Here is a 21135-nt window from a genome sequence, read left to right as displayed (position 1 = left end):
GAGATACGCAGAGAAGTGAGGAAGAGAACTGAAATGGAGCAAAAGTAAGTAGATCAAATTGATAAAAAGATGTTGGTATGCGCCTCGTTCCCAGCAATTGAGGTGGATAACTCCTAATGGCAACGGACCTTTGAAGGGCAACACCAGGCTGCTTGCAAGCCCTGGTACAAGCTGCTGCCTGCCTCTGCTTCCAGTACTGACACTCAGGGGTTTCCAGTGCCTCTGCTGCGTGCCCAGGCGTAACAGGATGAAGTGACAGATGAAGTCAAAAGACCTCTGTATTCACTTTCTGCTTAAAAATGTCTAAGAAATTGACTTGTTGCTTCACACTGCGGTACACTGAAAATGGTGAAATGTGAAGCATTCTACATGCCTGCTCCACAAATCATTGCATTTAAAGTCAAGGGATGGCTACGTTTGATGTGTCTATAATAATAAAAAACAGAGGAGGACATGTAAACTGTCTGTTTAACAGTTCTTTCTGTAGCCCACCACTACTGTATTATGAAGCCCTGAGAACATCCCATTCTGCATGTGTCAAATTCTGACAGATTCTTGCAGCTTATGGCTCATACAAAATATGATTATAAATGGGAAAAATATGGACTCCTGAAGTCAAAGGGAACTGCTGTGGTGTATTTGGTGGGCTGCTATCAGGCCAGCTGCCAAGCCTTGCTGCAGCAAGCTCTCAGGGCTGAGCTGCCTGCTTCTGGCAGCACTGCTCGTGCATGAGTAAGAGCTGGACAGCAATGTGCAGGCGTCTTTGACAGAGCTTTCTCTTCCTCTCTTTACTTACCTTGTGGACCTTTTTTTTCTCTCTGTTCTGGAGCTATCACAGGGAGCATTGTGCTCTTGCTAGTGTTGCTTAGAAAAATGACCTTTCCTATTTCTGCTTGATTTTAACCTCTGGAACATGTAGGGGCTGATCTAAGCAACCTTTTTTTTTCTGTAAATTGGATTGAGCATGCTGTACGTAACTTTTTTTTCACGCACCATTTCAAAGTCTTAATGCATTGCAACTGATCCTCACAAGCGGTGTACCTCCTTTTTCCTATCCAGTTAGTGTTGCCTGTTGACTTCTTTATATTCCCAAGGTTATGGCTTCTACTAGGACCGTTGGCTCGGGACCTGACCCAAACGGGATGGAACCCCGTTAGCCATGGCTCTATCGGTGAGCTGATGTTCACTGCTCCGTTGTACCACTGGTCTGGTAAGAGAGACAGCGGGTTCACCTTCTACCTTGTGCTGTACAGGGCACTAACGGCGCACGTCTTTCAAACACAAACAGCGGTCAGTGACTCAAGCTCTCGAAACCACCGCTACCGATCCTTTCTCAGACGCCCGCCCCTCCTCGTCCCGCCGGGAGGCCCCGCCCCAGCAGTGCGGGCGCAGGCGCGGAGTGCCGTCGGTGCGGTGCCCGCAGAGAGGTGGCCGCCATGTTGTGCCGCCTGGCCTCGGCGGGCAGGTGAGAGTCGCGACGCGCCGCCGCTGGGAGGGAGGAGAGGTGGGGGGCGCCGTGCTCGCCGCCGCCCTGCAGCGTGAGGGGCGGCAGGGCCCTGGGCTTCCGCGTCTGGGCCGCGGGACGGGGCGGAGGAAGGGGCACCTCCTGTTGTCCCCTCCATTTCGGGAAGAGGGGGTGGCGGTGCCAGCGATGGTCCCGCGAGGTGCAGCCGAGCCGGGCAGCGCGGCCGAGATCGGCCTCTTTAGCGCTGTGGGATTTCGACCCTTTTTCGTATCAAGGTCACCTGTGCAATGGCCCTCGGGGCTGGCCTTCCTCCCAGCTCAGAGCGCTTCCTGTCGTTACGACGCAAGAACGTGGGTTAGGAGGTGGCATCTCTGTATCCAGAAGCCCCTGTATCGGTGACCTTCACGTGGGCAGCTGGCTGTAGCAGGCCAGCGTTTCACTCTGCTGAAGTGGTGAAGCACAAGTGCTGTGTGAGACTGCTGCTTCCTTTTCTCGTTTCTCATCTAGAAGCAGGGCTGCGTTGGTAGCACCCTTAGGGTGCTCGGTCGCAAGGCAAAAGCACACTCTTCCTGACCTGCCCTATGACTATGGCGCGCTGGAGCCCCACATCAGTGCAGAGATCATGCAGCTGCACCACAACAAACACCACGCCACCTACGTGAACAACCTGAACGTTACGGAGGAGAAATACAAAGAGGCGCTGGCGAAAGGTGCGTATGGCCATCGTCAGCAGGTGAGGAGAGACAGTGTGAGCTGTTGTGGATTTATGCTAGTGACTGGGATCAAAGGCAGAGTCAGTAGGAAGTTGCCCCTGAGAAATACAAGTGATTTGCTTGAATACAGAATGTTAGTTACATATGAAAGCTTAGAGATGTTCAGATGGACTTGTAAGCCTAATAATAATAACTTGTGCAGTTTGAGTTAATGAATGAATGAGCTTTGATGAAGATTCAAGCAAACAAAATTGGCTGTTGCTTTGTCATGCTAATGGTGGAGCCAGGAAAGCTGTATTCCAGGGGTTAATTAGTGAGGAAGGAAAGTAAAGTATAGGAAAGCAGCATATCTGCTGCACATGTCGTTACGGCTGTGTAATGACTAAGGATTCAGCCCCCAATGGAGGCAGAATTTCTGGCTAGCAGAAACATTGCATTTTTTGAACCCTTGGAGGTATTTAAAAGAAAAACAAAAGCCCCCTATCCTTTGGTAGGCTCTCACTGCTTGCTCTTGTTAGTAGTGTTTCTGGAGGTAGAACTTAATATTTCATAAGGATTTTGCTGGAATTACTCTGCAGCACATTGGTGATGGTCACACACATCAAAGCAGGCAAATATTTGCTTGCGGCATTTTCGTGTGTGTTTTGAGTTGGCTTATTGGGTGATATTCTCGTATAGAACATGTAGTATTTGACCCTCATTAGAAAGACTAAGGCCAGGTTTTAGGAAAGGGTAAAGTCTGAACTGCTCCTCTTTTTGTCAGTATTGTCATTCTCTTCCCACACTTGAAAACTGAGCCTGGCCAAAACTACTGCACAACAGTTTGGTTATACTGCAGATCTCATTACTGTTTAATATCTTCTCTGGATAACAGAACCTTGAAACTGACTTTTCAGCAATAGTAAGTAGTTTTCAGATTATCTTTAACGTTTTCTTAAGCTATCTGTATCTGCTCAAATAACTCAGAAGCTGTCTTGACTTGAATCCATTGTCTCCTGTTACCAGTTCTTCTGAAAATGAGTCTGCTCATCTGTGATAAGGTCCTGCTCAGCAACTAATAAGTTTGTTCCAGAAAACTTTCAGCATTAGCTGGTTCTGATTACTTCTTCATCAACATGTTCTGTATGATGCCAGTTAAAGGGTATAGTCATAAAACTTATTTTCATTGAAGACTTACGCCTTTGAGCTGTGGTGCTTTACTGTGCTCTGAGAATGGAAAGGAATCATTTAGTCAACTGAGAAACTGAGCTTACAGGTCTCTTGAGCATCTCTTCTGAGCTGAACCTGTCCAGCGTGACTGTATTAAGGAGTGTGGTAAGCTGGAGCAAAGGCCAGGGGCTCTACATACAAGTAGATTTGAGGATACTTTGTGGTATCTTAAGGACAAGTTACCTTTCTCCATCCTCGTTTCCAGTGCCAATTTCAGCAGGACTGACTTGACGGTGCCACAAATACTGTGCTTTAAGACAGTGATCAAATGCCATCTCTACCTCGTAGTGGTCTTGGGGAGTAGGTTCCTCTACAGCATGGTGGGGTAAACACTAATGAAGACATTACCAATGTCCTGAGTTATTTTTGGATTCCTGGCTTGTAGGATGATGTGGGTGAGTTTAGTGTCTTAAAGGCATGTAAAATTCAAGGAGAGTTTCCTGAAAATTCTTTTGAACTGGGCGTGAGAGATATGTCATATCCTCAGCTTGATACCTAAATGCAGCAGGTAGTATCGGTGCTAGCTGCATTGCATGCTTTGTTCCAGTCCTGTTCCTGTAGGTTTTGTTGCATTGAGTATGATTATGGCTGGAAATGCAGCAACTAGATATTAGTTACTGGCTTGTTTCTAACTTACAGATATTTTTCTGAATGATACAAGTTAAACTGTCTTGCACATGAAAATGGATTTTTGCTGGAACAAAATTATTCTCAAGAAAATATTATAGAAAACTGGAGTTTTTTTGTGTCAAGGAAATTCTTAACAATGACAGTGATCATTTCTAGCAGAAAGAGAGCCAAGGGTTGTGTGATTGAGCACTACTGTGATTTATTTTAACAGAGAATTGAATTCTGTATATTGGGAGTCTCGTGAGTCGTAGTGGAACTTAACAGCTTCCTCCAGATATTTTATTTCTGTGAGACTTGCAAAGAGCATTGTGGTTTCTTAAGGATATGAGGAAATGCTGAGAACTTGTAATTCTATAAACAAAAACAAAACAAAAAAAGTTTTATTAACAGGTGCTTCATGTCTGTCGTGAGATGGCTCATTCCTTCCTATAGGAAGACTGCCCCCACTCATTCCTGAAAGAATGGGAGGAGCAGCTGCTGCACTGATTCCATATTTGAGAATGTATTGGAAAAAGTCTCAAACAATTGCAGTGTTCCAATTCTTTAAAAAATAAAAATAACATTCAAAATGTTTGTGTCAAGGTGGTGTAACACCTGTCATAGGGCACAAATGAGTTCTCTAAGGAATATGACATGTTTTGCTTGCAGTTCAGGGCCTTCTGATCTTGAGTGGTACGAGAGTTAGGTTGTATGCAGGGCAGTAAGCAAGGGTTAAGGCAGTAAGCAAGTTGCGTGTAAGCTAATCGGATACGCTATGGATGTTTCTTGATGAACCTTGATTTTCTCTTGAAGTTAAGGCCTACCTGGACTGAGAAATTGTGGGGAGTTCACCAATATGAAGCAGTGGTATTTAGGTGCAGAGTTCTGTAGTGTTGAGGAAAATGGTCTGGGTCGTTATCTCTTCCTGCAAGTATCTCCCTCCAAAAAAAAAAACCTCACCCAACCAAACAAAACAGTTTTCCTCCCCAAAGTAAATGAAAAAATGTAGGGATAAGAACATCTTGTTTGTGTATTTTCCTGTTGTGCTTGTCAACTGTTTCTGGAGCACACTCTGTTTACCCTCTTTAAGATGTTTAAGAAATTTAAAAATTCTTAGTTTGAAAATCAGCAACAGTGTTCTTGTCTAATAATAGTAATACTGAACAGTTTTCTAGTGCTAGATCCTTATTTCATTCTGGTACTGCTGTTTGTTTTGTTTAGCTGTGGAATGGCAGTAGATACTTCACTACTGTAGATGTAACATGAATTGCCTGATAGGTGGAGTATTGGCATATCACATGCAGTTACAGAGCAAGAAAAGGCCAACGATAAAGAAATCTTTAATGCAGTTTGTCAGTGACTATCTAATGTGTGAGTAACACTCACAAAACCTGCCTTTTCCATAGGCATGTTACAGGCTAGTAAGACTTGAAAGATTTGGGGTGTTGGTGGAGGCCTAGTAACAACTTAATGACTGCTGTGGTGGTTGTGTTATTATTTATCTATTTATGTTCTGCATCCTCAGGTGATGTTACAGCTCAGGTGTCGCTTCAGCCTGCACTGAAATTCAATGGTGGGGGTCATATCAATCATACCATCTTCTGGACAAATCTTTCTCCCAATGGAGGAGGAGAGCCTAAAGGTTAGTGCTTGCTATGAGTGTTCATTGAGTCAGTCTTAATTGACCAGCAGAACTGATGATCTTTTCTCTCTTTGAAAGAGTTTAAGTCTTTATTTTCCTTATTTTTCTGAGTTTATTTGCCTTTCTATATGACAGCTGCCATAGTTCTGAGGAATTCAGGGTCTTGTTCATGCAAGTGAAAAATATGAAAAGATAACTGTGCTAATTATATTTTTAAAGTTGATTGTCTGGATGTTGCAAAATAGTTGACTGTTGCTGTATATTGTCCTTTTCATCTTTAGAAGATAAAACACTTATCCATAACTGTGCTAAATGAGATTGCATTCACTTACTCAGTTCACAGGAAGGAAGGAAATGTGCTGCAGACTACCCAGCCTAGTGATTGGATATATGCTCCATTTTCAGTTAGGGATGGCTTAGCAGTTAAAACCCAAAGGATGAAGTCCCCTTTGGAAGGATAGAGAAATGTAATCTATAAGTGATCTGCAATTAAAGGCAGTGGTCTTATAATACAGATCTCACAAGGGCTGCTGTGATACATGTGAGGGTTTTAAATTGAGATGTGTTTCAGATGGCATTCTTGGGGAAGATCATAGAATCAGAGAGGTTGAAAAAGCCACTGAGATCATCTAGTCCAACCATTAGCCCATCACTACATGCCTGTTAAACCATGTCCCTCAGTACCATACCACATCGCCACGTTTCTTGGTCACCTCCAGGGAAGATGACTCCACCACTTCCTTGGGCTGCTTGTTCCAGTGCTTGACCACTCTTTCAGGGAAGAAATTTTTCCTAATATCCGACCTGGAAAGATGTGTTAAAGCCTTACCTTTGTCTGTGAAGTTACTGTGAAAGGTGGTAAGCTGAAAATGTCATCTTTCAGTTCCAGTTGGATGGTTCAAGCCTTCCGCAGGAAGCCTGATGAAACCTGTCTGAAGATGCACCTTCAGCTATCACCAAGAAATTTTTAGATCTGAGGGCAGAAGGAATGAAGAATGCAGAATTTTCCAGCATTGCACTGTACTATTGATAGCACCATGACTGTCCTTGATAACAGCATGTTTGACTACTGTTCTAATTTCTTTCTTGACTGCTGTCTGGAGCAGGTTGGGACAAAATTGTTAATGATGCATCTGTACTGTCTAGACAGTTCCTTCAGAGCCCAAATGCGTCTGCATCTCTCTTCTGTTTCCAGGTGATGTCTGGGAATTGAAATATGTTAAATACCTCATATTCAGTGATGTTTCTGTGCTTTTTTTTTTAAAGGAGAATTGATGGAAGCCATCAAACGTGACTTTGGTTCTTTTGCAAACTTCAAGGAGAAACTAACAGCTGTATCAGTTGGTGTTCAAGGATCAGGCTGGGGGTGGCTTGGCTATAATAAGGAGCAGGGACGTCTACAGATAGCAGCCTGTGCAAATCAAGATCCTTTGCAAGGAACAACAGGTCAGATTTCTTTCTTCCTCTTCCATCTTTTGCTGATATCAGAGGCAAATGTATGAGATGTGAGAATATGAGGAGTCATCTGGAAAATTGAGTATCATTTCCAGCAGAAGCAGAAACAGTTTTTAAAACAGCATTTGTAATGCAGGACTTAGAAATTCTGTGAAGAGTAATAGGTTTTGCTTGCAGACTGTCTTATCAAAAGGGAAATAGATGGGGCATATTGTGAAAGAGCATTGGGCATTAAATTTAGGTTAGGCTGCTCTGGACTGTTTCTGAGTAACAGCAGTAGCTTGCCTGTCGGAGCATTGGGAAGATAAGTGTCTTAGCTTTAGATTGTTTTCTCTTATGAGGATATATTTACAGACCTGATGGTGTAGGCCAGACACCAGGAGAGGGGAAGATGTGTATAATATTTCTTGTTACGAAACAGGCTAAGCACTTAGAACGTGCTTTTCTACTGTTGATAGTGATGAATGTCAATTAAAGAAGGGTTGGATGGGGACAACTCTTAGGGCTAGACAAGCAGCTGAGGTAACTTCTAAAGGTATGTTTGTTTGCTTAGAGAGACATAGCAGTGAAGACAACAGCTTGGACACGCTCCACAGAGGAAAGACCTGATCCCCAGTGAGAATCCTGCTGTGATGGCTGTTGTCCAAATCCAGTCACAGATGTCTTTAAAACATGTTCTGTGAAATTCATAGAGAATGATAGGGAATATCATGTGTTTTCCCTGTTTACTTTGAACTTCTGCAGTTGTCTGTGCCCTGCTTATCAGTGAGGAAAAAGGAGAAAAAGAACAGTTTTAATGTTGAGACGTAGTATAATGAGTAAATTTCACCCTCTCCCACACATTGAAAACTCCCTACTAAAAATTCAACTAGAAAGATGTTTTAGCACAAAAGCAAGGAAAGCAGTGAAACAGTAACTTATAGTTGAAGTATTGGAAGCAAATACTCATGTTAAGAGACTTCTTTGTGGTGTCTTGGTCCAGGAATATACTCATGTTACTGTGTGTGTGGAAGATGCAAACTTTTCAAAAATGTCTTCCACTGCTTTCAGCTGTGTCTTCAATGAAGTTCTAGGGTATTCATAGGTTTATATTCTAATAATTCAGTTTATACAGTGTGTGTGGAGAACAGACAGGTCTGTAAAACGTTGTAATGAGCACCTGTGTTCTGGAGAGCTCTCTGTTTCTACAGTTGAAGAAATTTGGTAATTACAAACTAAGATTTTGCAGTGGAGCATTTCTTCACAGGCTTAAAAAACTGTTATCCTCCTTTTTTACAGGTCTCATTCCATTGCTGGGAATCGATGTATGGGAGCATGCTTATTATCTTCAGTATAAAAATGTTCGACCTGATTATTTGAAAGCTATCTGGAATGTGATCAACTGGGAGAATGTATCTTCAAGATATGCGTCTTGCAAAAAATAAAGTGGAATTCTTGCACAGACTACTACAATGGCACCACTTCTACTTTGGTTTCACTCTTGTAATAGTTTCTGTGGCATACAAATGAATTGCTATAATACAGAAATCACCTAGCTCATCCCGCAAAAGCATTTCATAATCAAGCAACATGTCTGCTTGTCTAATCCTATGGAAAGTGTTTGCTTAGGTTTTTGAAGCTTTAAACTCTTGTGCAACAAAGGGAAGAAGACACTTTGAGTAATCTGTTCCATTGCATATAGAAACATAGTTCACTTTGTTGAAGCTTAATGCGATAATGAGTTTCTTTGTTGCACTTAAATACCTAAGTGGAAACGCACACTTTGTGTTACTATGAACAAATAAAACTCAAAAGAAGAATCTTATGTAACCATCTAACAGACTCATCTTTGGTAGCAGCTGATCTGGTTACTAGATTGGAACAGGGCTGGGGAAGAGTGGTGTTGCAATTTGCTGTTTTACAGGCAATGGAATTTTCTTAGAAACCAAGAAGATAAGAAGCAGAAAATAGACATTGTGGTTGCTTGCCTCACTTGACAATCTTCAGTCATCCCTACCCTTTCCTGGGTCTCTTGTATGAGATCTTCATGTGGTGTAGCCGTATATTAGCTTTTGAAATGTTGTCTTGGGCAAGAGGTTACAGTACTGATCAGAATAAATTGTTTCTATAGGAACTGAATAACAGCATGTGCTACCTGTTTCATGCTAGTTGTTTGAATGTATCCTGAAACTACTTTTAGCTTTAGAGACCGATTGCATGCATCTGTAAGTATATACTGTCTTTCTATGGCAGTGGTCCTGAGGCAGTATTTACAGGTTAAACTTAAACACTTGAGGAAGGAATGAAGTACAGTCTGGTATTACAGAAGCATTCTGAAAAGGTCATCAGAAATACACGGGGAGGTTGATGTGTTAGGGTTGCTTTGTTAATTCTGTTGCAGGTAGTTCAGATGGAATGCTACTGAACATATCTAGTAGCTTGTGCATAAATTTTCTTTGAGCATTTCTAGAATGCTCCCTTAAGGGTGGATTATCAGAGAAATGAGGAATATGTTTGCATTACCAGACTGGTAGGCTCCTGTTTTGAAGTATCATGTAAGATTAAAGGTGGAGATGTTAATGAAAATAGGAATGCATTTAATCAGCTGGTGCAGGGAGAGAAACTGCTCCCACCATAGGAACAATCTTTAGTCTCTAACCAAAACTTTGAATGTTCATTGTAAATTAAAGTGTGTTGCACAAGGTGGCGTATTTTGCATTTAAAATGTTTGAGGGTTTTGTGTTCTGCTGTGTGATCTTGAGCTGCTTAAGTCTGGATTGCCTTACATATTGTTTAAAACATGTATTTGTCATAGCTTTCATATCTTTGTTTTGTTCTGGTAGTGAGCGGTGATAAAGTACCTCTACTGGTGATCAGTCTGGCAGCTTTGACTTAGATTAAAAAAAAAAAAAAAAAAAGCAAAACCAAAAATCCCAACAAAACAAACAAAAAAGACAGGCTGTTGAAGGGTCCGTGCTTTCACTGTTCCACTTCCACTGTAATTCTGGAGGGCTGTTGTGGAAGTCTTTATCATGAATTATGAATCACTGTTCTTCTTAGGAAGCCATGGTCTCCATGGGTAAAGTCTAGCATCACACTTCTCCTCTGGTGGAAACTTCCATGCAGAAAAAATCACACTTTTAGAGTCACTTTTATGAAATGAATCTAAATATTTGCTTTAATTATTTACTGGGATAAAGAGTTTATTCCTTACTTAGTGTTTGGAGCTGCTGTCTTTCTTCTATGTACTTCAGAATGCTTAAAGTAATTCAAATTGTCATCTGTCCTATGATTTTCCTGATAGATTACTACTGAGGCAAATCCTTTTTAAGAATTTAATATTAGTTACAGAAATGCCTAATATTGCTGACAGCTTCTAGGGGAGGAAAGAAACAGTATTTACCATAACTCGTAGATTGTAGTCCTAGGATTAGTCACTAGCTACCTGTAGATGTAAAGCTTAATTTAAGCAAGTTTATTGCTGAATGTATATAAAACTTACATTAAAACACATTTGTGTTTTGGGGCTTTTTTGGCTTTTTTTCTGCTGTTGGGTTGGCATTTGTATTAGTAAAAGCTGATGCTTAGTTAGTCTTCAGCTTAGTGAGGTCCTGCAGAGAAGCTGGGTTGAGTGGGGTATAGAGAGAGGCAGTGGCGTTCTTCTAGATGAAGAACTTCTGATGAGAGGACAATCTTTATCTCTTACTTCCAGAGAAAGTACCTTCAAAGTATGGACAAGGCATGTTGTGTTTACCATGGAATCTACCCAAAGTCAAACGAAACAGGTGTTTGTTTTTTTTTCTTTCCTATTGGGACTACATAATGTGAAATACCACATAGCCAAGAGATACGACAGTCTTCCCTAAAAATAAGTAAATGCTGAGGGAACACTTTGTTAACAAATGCCATAATGCAGGTATTAGCAGGTATCAGGTTGGTACTGTGTGCTCTTAGAGCAAAGATGGATGTGCCTGAATGCTGATGGTCTAAGAGAATGTTTAAGCTGTGCAGGAAGCCTGCATTATCTTCAGGCCAAGAGGGTGCAAACCACGGAGATCTCCTCAGGCAGCACCAGCTCTTGTTCAAGCTCTGAAGCTCAGCACATGCTGGTGAGGCTCAGTCTGTGCTATGTTCCTGGTTAAGAACAGACTTCTGCTTACAGTCAGCTGGTGAGTCTGTCCCGATGTCTGCTCATAGCAAGTTAAAAGCTGTGTACAAACAGGAATGTTTGTGGAACATGGAGGAAATTTAGTAAATGTTGAAGGCGTACACTAAGAAACGGTGAAGCAATGAAAATATTCAGTGCCCGTTCCACTTAACAATTACAAAGGACTGGTGCCGTGTGTGTCTTGTGAAGGAAGGGCTTGGTAAGCTAATTTAACTCCAGTCTTCTGTGAAATCTGGAAGAAGTATTTCTTAAGACATTTGACCTGGAGTACATTATAGCAAAATAAATTTGAAGTGCTGCTATGTATTTCTGCTAACGTTTTATCAGTCCTATTGCAGTACCTTGCAGTAATTGGTCAATGTGACTGTACAGTGGAAAAGACTTCTGTTTGCACTCACGTCTAATGCTGAGCAGGTAATATACTGTTAATAGGCATAACGTGCCTTTTTATTGAAGTGCCTTCTGCTTAACCATTAAAAATGATGCCCTTAAATTTCACCTAGCTGTTATTACCTCTTTGATTTAAAGTGTGACGCTTCCAGGCAGGTTCCTGGTAGGTGTGTGTGCGTGGCTGCAGAGTTGGAACCGCTCCTGTCGCGGGGAACCAGAGCTGTGCACTCACCGCTAAGTGGGGCTGTGTACCTACTTTGTGAGTAGGGTTTCTCAGCAGTGTTTCCAAGGGGCAGATGGATAAAGTAGCACGGGAAGGGAGCTGCTTGGGCTGCTGCTTCCACTTTGTAAATAGGCGACTCTTGTTACTGAGGAGGTAGCATGTGGGAAGGAGACAGTGCTGCTGTAGAGAAGACAGTAAATGTAGGCAAGTATGGGTCTTCCTGTAACTGGAGGCAGGCATGCAGAGCCTAGGGATACTACTAGTTAAAATAAAGATGTTTCTAGGATTTCCTCCTGGTTGCCTCATTATGCTCTAGCTTTGTCTACATGGGGATGTGCATTGTCTGTGACATCCTGAGCAGTCTTTCAAACACAGAGATTTAACAGCAGGGTGTGAAGTCTCTTGCATTGCTGTAGTTAAGACAAGTTTGCAAAGAACTCAGGCTACCTGAGGCACTGAGGTTTTACAGTTACAGTTGTGCTGCCTTGCAGAGAGGTTGCTACTCTGCAAAAACTCCTATTTTTCACTGGATCTTCTCACCTGAAGAGATGAGTACAGCAGCAAATCAGCAAACCTCCTGCTCCGAGTCTTCCCTGGGACAGAGCAGCTAGTTTCCAGCTTATCCTTACAGTACTACAGAAACTGAACTCTAGTGGACCTGTCCCAATGGGTTTTTAAGCATCTCTCTGGATTGATGGTAGTCCTTGGAACACAGAGAACTTGCTGCAATGAATAGAAGGTCTGTCCAGGTCTATCTTCAGTTGGACTACAATTCCTTTATCTTTTTCCTAACTTTTTTGTTCCAGAGAGGAGCCAAGTCAACCTCGTTGGACTTTTCCCTGGCTGAGCTAAAGTACCATTTTTAGGACTGCCTTCAGAGCAAGCTCTGCAGTGCTTTTGTACTTGGCAGCTGTGTTCATTCCCATCCGCTGCTTCATAGTGCGTGCGTCTCAGAGGCTTGTCCCTTAGGCCACTGGCTGTAATTATAAAACCTTCTGATCTAGGAATGAGTAGCATAGTCATTCAGGTACTGTTATCAATAAGTTTTGCAGTGCTGTCAGTATTAGAAGACAATATTGCACAGGAATTCCAATTTTTCCTTTATTTATTCTTTTTTCGTAAAAGTTTTCATGCTGTTATCGTAGAGATTTTTTTTGTCACAGTGGAACTCGAATGTGTTGGAGGTCTGGAAACCAGAAGGTACATAGAAAGAACATCTGTTAATGTAAGAGTCTGGATTTGAAGGTTATCCTGCAATTCTGAGAAAAGCTAATTCATACTATTACAGAGTTTGGCTTCAGCAAGAATGGTAATATTGCTATTTCTGTTACGACTCTAGAAATTCTGACCTGAAGTAACTAAAAGAAAGGGCTCCTGGTTTGCAGCAGTTTTGAAATTTGGCTATGGTGAATACTGGCGGGAATAAAAAAAGTCTGTCTGTATTTCCAGGAATCCAGACGCTCACCAGGCCCTACAGCTGCCAGTGAAGTCTGATGTTCCTGTCTGTCCCAACAGCTGTCATGGGCTTTGAGCCTCTGACTTCTCCAAAGATCTTTCAAACAGAGCTGTTTCAAAGAAAGTTTTGGGACTCACCAAGGTAGCATTTAGGAAAGTTCTCTCCACCATATCTCATACCTGTATTTTGAATAATTTTCACTTGGCTATTTCTAGCCACTCTCATCCCTTAAGCAGAATACTGTTGAGAAAGATGTGGGAGGAGGGGAAATGCAAGGTTTCAGAGGATGCATCGTGGAACTGTTTTTGTCTTATCCCTCCCATAAAAGATGCACACAGACCTGACTAACAAGGCACTCTGGCTGAAGAGAGCTTGACACTTAGGTCCTTGGTATGTTTATTTGCCCAGCTGATGAAACAAACTTCTATGTTTGGTTACCCCACCTCCACTTAAGATTTCAGACTATTTCAAAAGACCTTGGATTTGATTACAATAACTTGTATGGATGTTTTCAAGGTAGAAATGCTCATGAGTTTTTACCTATTCATGTTTCTTACAGAAGAACAAGGATCGCAAAACCAAAATTTTCACTCAGGTTTTTGGGGAAGGATGGAGGACTGTTATTTCCCAGAGCTAAGTGTGGGCTTGATGCCTGTTTGCATAACTAAATAAGACAGGAACAATAAACTGGAATTAGCCTGTCTGAAGGTCAAAAGCTCCAGAGGGAGTTCTTCCCTTGTCTACATAGGATCCAGGTCAGTTAAAAGCAGTTTAAAGCCAGAACTGCTGCTTTTTCTATGTTATCTAGCTGGGAATTGGAGTTGTTCCTGGATTTTGTTTTATCATAAGCATAAATTGTAGTAATTAAGTGGTTGTTGTCCATCTGTTGATACTCATTGCTGTTCCAGTTGCATTCTCTGCAGCTGTTTTAGAACTGTGCAGTGCACGTTGCGTGTGACATGGAAAGCCATGCTTTTCATAGGTGAAAGCACGGGATATTAATTGGAACGGAATGTTGTTGTTCCAAATGTGTTTGTCTGGCATAGGCATTGGGATGGATACAGGTGTGAGTTGGTGAGCTTCAGTCTTGAATGTGATCCTTAAAAAGTAACATCTGCTTCTTCTGAGTCTGGGCCTAATTTACCCAGATTTTTCTCCAGTGAGCTCTGATTTCAGCTTCACTAAAAGGAATTGTGCTTCTGTGGCCTCAAGTGAAGTATCCCAGGATGTATCTCATGTTGGGGTGCAGGACTGTGCCATCAAAGCTTTCCTTTGCCTGAGCTGTTTGCATCAGCAGCTAGAATGTCTCAACAGTGCTATGATCTTCCCACTGTGTTTATTACTCCAAATCACATGGAGCTCACTGCAAGTTTTGCATGGGCAACAAAAGCAAAGCTTTCCTTTGCCAGCTGGCAATCTGATGCCAAATGCTGCACCCAGGAGTGTTTTTGGGGCCAGCTGCAGGGGGATGCTGTAGGCTGGGTCTCTGGGCAGGTCCCAGTGTGGAGGCAATGATGCAGGAAAGTCCTCATCTGACTGCTGCTCACTTCGAAGTTCTTGCAGATGCTGAGCTGGGCCTGACATCTGAAAATCCTAGCCGTGCTGTCCAGTTATGGATCTTTGAAGATTATAGATTTGAAGGGGCTGATGTGTATGTGCTTAAACATGTCGTCATAAGCTTTATATGTCTGTGTTGTTCTGTTTACCACTACTGGGTGCTTACAGAAAAGATGGCAGAAAAAACAGCTGATCGCAACTTACTCTTGCAATCCAACATCTGCCTGCCAGACTCAAGAGGCAGTGTAATCCCTGCTCGTGTGGTTTTCATACTTTGATTTCCCACTAAGAGCGAGTGCTGGAGAGGATCTCACCCCCTGTGGCAGAGGGCAAGCTGGCAATGTATTGGCAGGATAGAAGGTATCTACCATTGGACCTTGTTTACAAGCCAGCATTACCAGATTAATCAGAATGGCAGTATATGTGTATTGTTCTTGTACTGCCTTGTTACTGAAGCCTTGGCCTAAGAAAGCTATTGATTGGGCTGGAATTGCTTTTGTGGTTACCCAGGCAGGTCGTAGAGGTGAAATAGTGGTTCTGTGCATTCGTGAGTCACAAAAAATGAAGGCCAGTGGGTGTATTACAGGTCAGGTCAGGCAGGATCTCCACCCTTCACTACAGTAATTTCCAGATGGGGCTCTGATAATGAACAGTTTTCCTGTTAGCCACTGAACTAATTTCAGAGAAATAAAAGAAATGTTGTTTTCTTCCCCCTACAGTGAGATGAGACCTTGTACCTTCTCTTGAGTTATTTCTGGATGACAGCACCATTCATTGGAAAAGCTTCAAGGTGGGTGCTGTAGCTTCACCTCTGCTGTCTGGGTGGTAGTCTGTTAGGATGTTCCTTAAAAATGCAGAAGAAAACCAGTGAATTCTTTTGTGCTTATGCGGACCTAATGTGCATCTGCCACCAGAATGCTCTTCCTGGCCATCCCAGTAGCATTCTGGAGATGATGAAATCTGAGTTCCTGCAGACAAAATTTTGGAAATGTTTGGTAGCAGTCAGACAGATATGACCCTCTCCAGTCCATGCCTGAGCTACTCACCTAAAATGAAGTGGTGGTTTTGGAAATAAACAAATAAATAAGTACTGCAAACAGTATACTCAGTGCGCAAGGGAAGCTGTGTGCCCACACCATGGTCTCATTCCTCATTCCACGCCACTTAGCCTCATGTCCTCTTTCTGGCTCCAACTGCTTGATGTCTTCAGACGAATTGGCAAGACATTTTGAATCAGTCAGCATCTGACATTCAGTAAATAAGTTATGTGCTTCCTCAAGTCTTGCCCAGGGCATTTTCCAGCTCTTTTTTGTTGGTTTGAAAAGGGAACAGAAATGGAGTACATTTTTTAACTCAGTCATAGAATGCTTAATGGCAGCTAAACAAGAAGTCTGATTTAGTGGTTTTCAACAGAATCAAATTTAGACTTCATGTCTACAGATATGTAGACGGCAGAGTCGGTGTTGCTGGTTTTCATTTTTTTCCTTCCCCAAAATAATTTACAGTGAATTAATTCATCTCATGTTAGTGTGGCCATCGTGGAGGCAGCTGGCAATGACGTTTGGGTTATGCTAGCTTGAGTGCAAAATTAAATATAGTGTCAAGTAGGAATCAGCAACATGAAAAACAAAGGGAAAAAAGGAGAAAGAAACTTCATGGAAAACTGCAGGTCAAAATGAGAGAGCTGTTGGAAAGTTACAACACTGGTATTTTATGTTAACATTTTCAAGTTAAAACAGAGATTACAGGCTGAAAATTAGCATAATTTTCAGGGGCAAAAAAGCAACACAATGTCCTGGATGAGGGAATGAACTCCATCCTCAGCTCGACTGCTGGTGATACAAAGCTGAGAGGAGCTGCTGACACACTGGAAGGCTGTGCTGCAATTCAGCGAGAGCTGAACAGACTGGAGAGTTGGGCAGTGAGCAACCTGATGAGGTTGAACAAGAGAAGTGTAGAGTCTTACACCTAGGGAGGAATAACTGCGTGCAGCAGTAGAGGTTAGGAAAGGAGCTCTACAAAGAAGAATCTGGGTGTCACTAGGTCAGCAGGTTGGCCATGAACCAGCAGTGTGCCTTTGTGGCCAAGGACAATGGTGAGGTGCATTAAAAAAAGTGTGGCCAGCAGATTGAGGAAGGTGATCCTACCCCTCTACTTTGCCCTTGTGAGGCCACGTGATGTACTGTGTCCAGTTCTGGGCTCCTCAGATCAAGAAAGACAGGAAACTTCTGAAGAGAGTCCAGAGGAGGGCCACAAAGATGATGAGGGGCCTGGGGTATCTCCCTTACGAGGAAAGGCTGAGAAATCTGGGTCTGTTCAGTGTGGGGAAGACTAAGAGGAGATTTTATCAATGCTTATAAATACCTCGTGGGTAGGAGTCAAGTGGACAGGGTCTGGTTCTTTTTTTTTGGACAGTGCTCAGTGACAGGACAAGGGGCAAAGGGCACAAACTAGAACACATAAGGAAAAATTTTGCTTTGTGGGTGACAGAGCACTGGAAGAAGCTGCCCAGAGGGGTTGTGGAGTCTCCTTCTCTGGATATACTCAAAACCCACCTGGATGCTTTCCTGTATCACCTATTCTAGGAACCTGCTTTAGCAGAGTGTTGCACTAGATCCCCAGAGGTCTCTTCCAACCCTTGTGATTCTGTGAATGCAATCTCAACCTCTCATGGAGAAATGATTGGAAGAGACAAAGAAGAGATCCTCTGTTTTGTCTTTTGTACCTATATAATAGTTCAGTTGGAGAGGACCTTCAAAGGTCACTAAGTCCAACTACCTGGTCACTTCAGAGCTAACAGGAAGTTAAAGGATATTATTGAAGACACTGTCTGAATATCTCTTGACAACAGCCTCCAGCAGTGTTAGTACAAAGGAAATTATTTAATCTTCTATAATAACTTCATGATGGAAGATTTAAAGCTGTTCACAGAAGTCAGTATGACTACCCAAAACTACCCATCCATCTACTTCGACCTTATCAGTCAAGCAGCAGAGACCAGAAAAAATTTGCTGTTCCTGCTAAATCACGTCTGATTCACGTGCAGTTAGAGAAAGCATGGATACCTTGAGTAATGTTTTATATATTTGAATTGGGAATCGAAAGAGACCTTAGGGGCTCCATCCAAAATGGCGCCAGTCTATGAATGTCTGATTGATAATGCTGGATTAGAACAGCTATGAGCAGATGGGCTGTGAACTCTTCTTCCATTGCAATTTAACAAATTAGTGTTAAGAAAGTTAATTTGGCAAAAAGTTCTGCTTAAACAATTACTGCTGGGTCTGCAGTAGTGTCTAGAAGGTCATTCCCTGAATCATTGGCCCGAGATGAAATTTATATTAAAAGAAGAATCTTTGCAAGTAGGGCCCAGAGACCATTAATTGGCTTTGTGTAGGACAGATGATGCTGTTTGCTTGCTTTCCCTAAGGCACAGCCATAGATATTGCTGTAGTAATGTGAGATCATAGAAAAATCTGAAGTAGTTTTAGCTCTGTGAGGGACGTTGTTTCAGAAGAAGCTTGAATAGCAGTATGTGTTCTCTAATAAGGAGATCTGGTTCATCTTTTCAAGATTACCTAGTTAATATATTGGCTACAGCTGAAGTATTTTTGCACATATGGACAAAAGTTCACATCCACTGTCTAGAAGAGGGTATATAAATATGCTCCTGTAAGATGAATGGGTGATGCTGGCAAAATACTGCTATGTTGCACACAAGTACTCATATTCTGAAGATACCTGCCACATAATTACTGTGTGTTTGAACATAATCGATCATGTCATGGTTTAGTTTATGCAAGGATTCATATGAAATGGATGATCACAGTGTCTCTTTGTGTTTTAAAACTTAATTTTCAGATATTTTTCATTTATTTCTCTATTTCCACCTCATTAGCTTTATATGTTATCTTTCTTCTGTATAGGAAGTTTAGGGCTCTGATCCAATCTTTGTCTCCCTCTTATTAATTTGCATGATCCTGCAGATTATCCTGGGATGCCTGTGGCTCTTCTGAGCCTCTGTGCTGAAGTGAACGGAACCACTGAATATTCCAAGGCCAACTTAATCCCATAGGATACATGAATTCCTCACAAACAGACATGATCTCTGTTCTCAAAACAACAACTAATTCCCAATTAAATCATGCTGATGTAATATAACTTTTTTTTTTTTTTTTTTTTTTTTTCCAGTAGACTAAGTAGTGTGGATAGGAAACTCTCATGAGAAAACTAAAAAACTGTGGTACTAATGTGGACAGAGGATTCATATAGCTATGAAGTTGAATTATTTGTAGTGAACGGTGGGGTTTTCTGTAAACAAACAAATAAGAAAAATACCCAGCATCTAATTAATGTCTTCACAAGCCAGTTTCATGTCTCTTTTTTAACCTGAGCTGCCAGAAGTCATATCCTACACCGTCTCTCACTGACTGTATGGACATGAGCACCACTCAAGGGTGAGATTTTTCTTGATGCTACTCTATGAGCCTGCTTTAGTTCTCCTCTCCTTTGTGATAATAATCTTGATGCTCTCAAACCTCCTTGTCATGCCTTCACCAGTACCAGTGATGCTTAATACTCTCGTTTACCCACCACAGCATCCCATGAGCTCTGCAAAGAATCTCAGGATGTTGTTTTCTGGAGAAAGAAAGCTAAGAGAAGTGGTGTCCTAGAGAGAGCTCAGAAATAGTTCTTGGTGATCATGTTGCAGCTTCAGAAAAGGCTGAAGTGAAAAGCCTTCTGTCAGAAGCAGACGCTCTAAAACCACAAATGCAATGCCTAACAAAAGCTCCATGGCTGTGGAGGGACAGCTGGCTGGCACGTTTTTTCTTCTCTATGCAGAGTAAGTGTATTGTTGCTCAGAGAGGAAGTGTACTCCATCAAAACACAGCTTTTCTTCCACTGCAGCACATGGAACTTGCTCTACAAGGAATTAGAGTGGAGTACTTCTCATGCCTTTCACAGATTTTATGCTAAACAATTCTTCTGGGTCCATGGAGAAGCCAAAGGCATTGATCTTTTGGCTGATGACTACACAGAAGTCTGTGGAGAAGAAGTATCCTGCTGTTGTGCAAGGTGGGCTCCATCCTGAGAGCTGCCTTCTGTAAATCTGGGATAGCGTTGTTGCAGCAGGTGACTTCTCTTGTTGGTTCCTGGGAACAAGCCTGCTCTGTCACATGTGACCATGCCACCTCTCTTGGAGCCTTTCAGGCTGCTTTCCTTCCCAGCTTCTGTTTTGCTGGTGGGCATTAAATCAGAGTGGCAGTTGGCCAGCTATGCTCTTTAAGAATAGTACTTAGTTTAACGTTACCTTTTTGGCCAATATTTTTTTAAATGTACTACACTTCTTTTCTATAATAGCCATAACTGTTGGAAGAGAAAAGCAAAAATGAAACAAACTGGAAAACTAGGAAGTATAAACATAAAGTTGTAGCCTATGTGAAGTTATGCAGTGGTGTGATTTTTCAGTAACAATCCTTGTGTGAAGGGCTGAATTTTTTTTTTTTTTCAGTAGTAAGAAAGTCATTTGACAAATCCAAACTGAAAAGAGAAGAAAATTACACTCCCTTATGAATTGCCAAGTGAGTACATAATAGCTGTTATTATTTTATTAGCCTTCTGACCTTTCCTTTCTCTGATGAGATTTCTTTTCCCTATTAGCTCTACTAGGATGTCTACTGAGATGGCAACAAAACAAACACTGTTTTTGTTGGCTAATTCGTTTTTTCTCTGTGTGGGGATCACAGACATGAAGGCCACGAGCCGATGCCTGCTTTGCAGCATGCACGACAGCCACCCTGTGCCATTGGGTACTGGGAAGGACACTGCTGTGTTGAGGGCAGCGCATCTATTCTCGCGCAGCAATTTAGGTCATGCTTGACTTGGAGCCTGCAAGCAGTTTCCTTGCCTCCAATGGAGGAGTGTCATTTTGTTTGACACCATTCATGTATTTTTGCCCCGTCCCTGGAGGTGTTCAAGGCCAGATTGGATGGGGCCCTGGGCAGCCTGGTCTAATATTAAATTTGGAGGTTTGTGGCCCTGCATGTGGCAGAGGGGTTGGAGATTCACGATCCTTGAGGTCCCTTCCAACCCTGGCCGTTCTGTAATTCTGTGATATGGCATTTCTTCACTTTTTTTAGCAGCTGCTCCACAACATCGCTTTTTCTGGAAATTATTAGTGCCAGACTGTGTGGGAAGGGCTTGGTACTTCTTGTCCCTGCTGTTTCTGGAGAAGATTGTTTTGCTGTGAAGTGCTACTGGAGAGAAATGGG

At 42.2% G+C, this 21135-nt stretch overlaps 1 protein-coding gene across 1 annotated transcript; it reads left to right on the top strand.

Moving 5' to 3' along the window:
- Positions 1–1379: 1379 nt before the first annotated feature.
- Positions 1380–8897, top strand: SOD2 (superoxide dismutase 2). The gene is made up of 5 exons (XM_042887457.1): positions 1380–1465; positions 1973–2175; positions 5522–5638; positions 6905–7084; positions 8372–8897. The coding sequence occupies exons 1-5, from the start codon at positions 1437–1439 to the stop codon at positions 8515–8517; spliced, it is 675 nt and encodes a 224-aa protein (XP_042743391.1). The 5' UTR covers positions 1380–1436; the 3' UTR covers positions 8518–8897.
- The last annotated feature ends 12238 nt before the right edge of the window (positions 8898–21135 follow it).

The sequence above is a fragment of the Lagopus leucura genome, unplaced genomic scaffold (genome assembly GCF_019238085.1).
Source record: "Lagopus leucura isolate 7727_CA_CO unplaced genomic scaffold, USGS_WTPT01 Super-Scaffold_73, whole genome shotgun sequence".
In the NCBI taxonomy this organism is placed as follows: domain Eukaryota; kingdom Metazoa; phylum Chordata; class Aves; order Galliformes; family Phasianidae; genus Lagopus; species Lagopus leucura.
This window is presented reverse-complemented; position numbering and strand designations above follow the sequence as displayed.

What these genes read in the sequence shown, in the direction of transcription:
- SOD2 (XM_042887457.1), top strand. Translation starts at nt 1,437, where the DNA reads ATGTTGTGCCGCCTGGCCTCGGCGGGCAG. An exon ending in CGCCTGGCCTCGGCGGGCAG is followed by an intron (nt 1,466 to 1,972) that starts GTGAGAGTCGCG and finishes TTTCTCATCTAG; the next exon opens with AAGCAGGGCTGCGTTGGTAG. An exon ending in TCCTTTGCAAGGAACAACAG is followed by an intron (nt 7,085 to 8,371) that starts GTCAGATTTCTT and finishes CCTTTTTTACAG; the next exon opens with GTCTCATTCCATTGCTGGGA.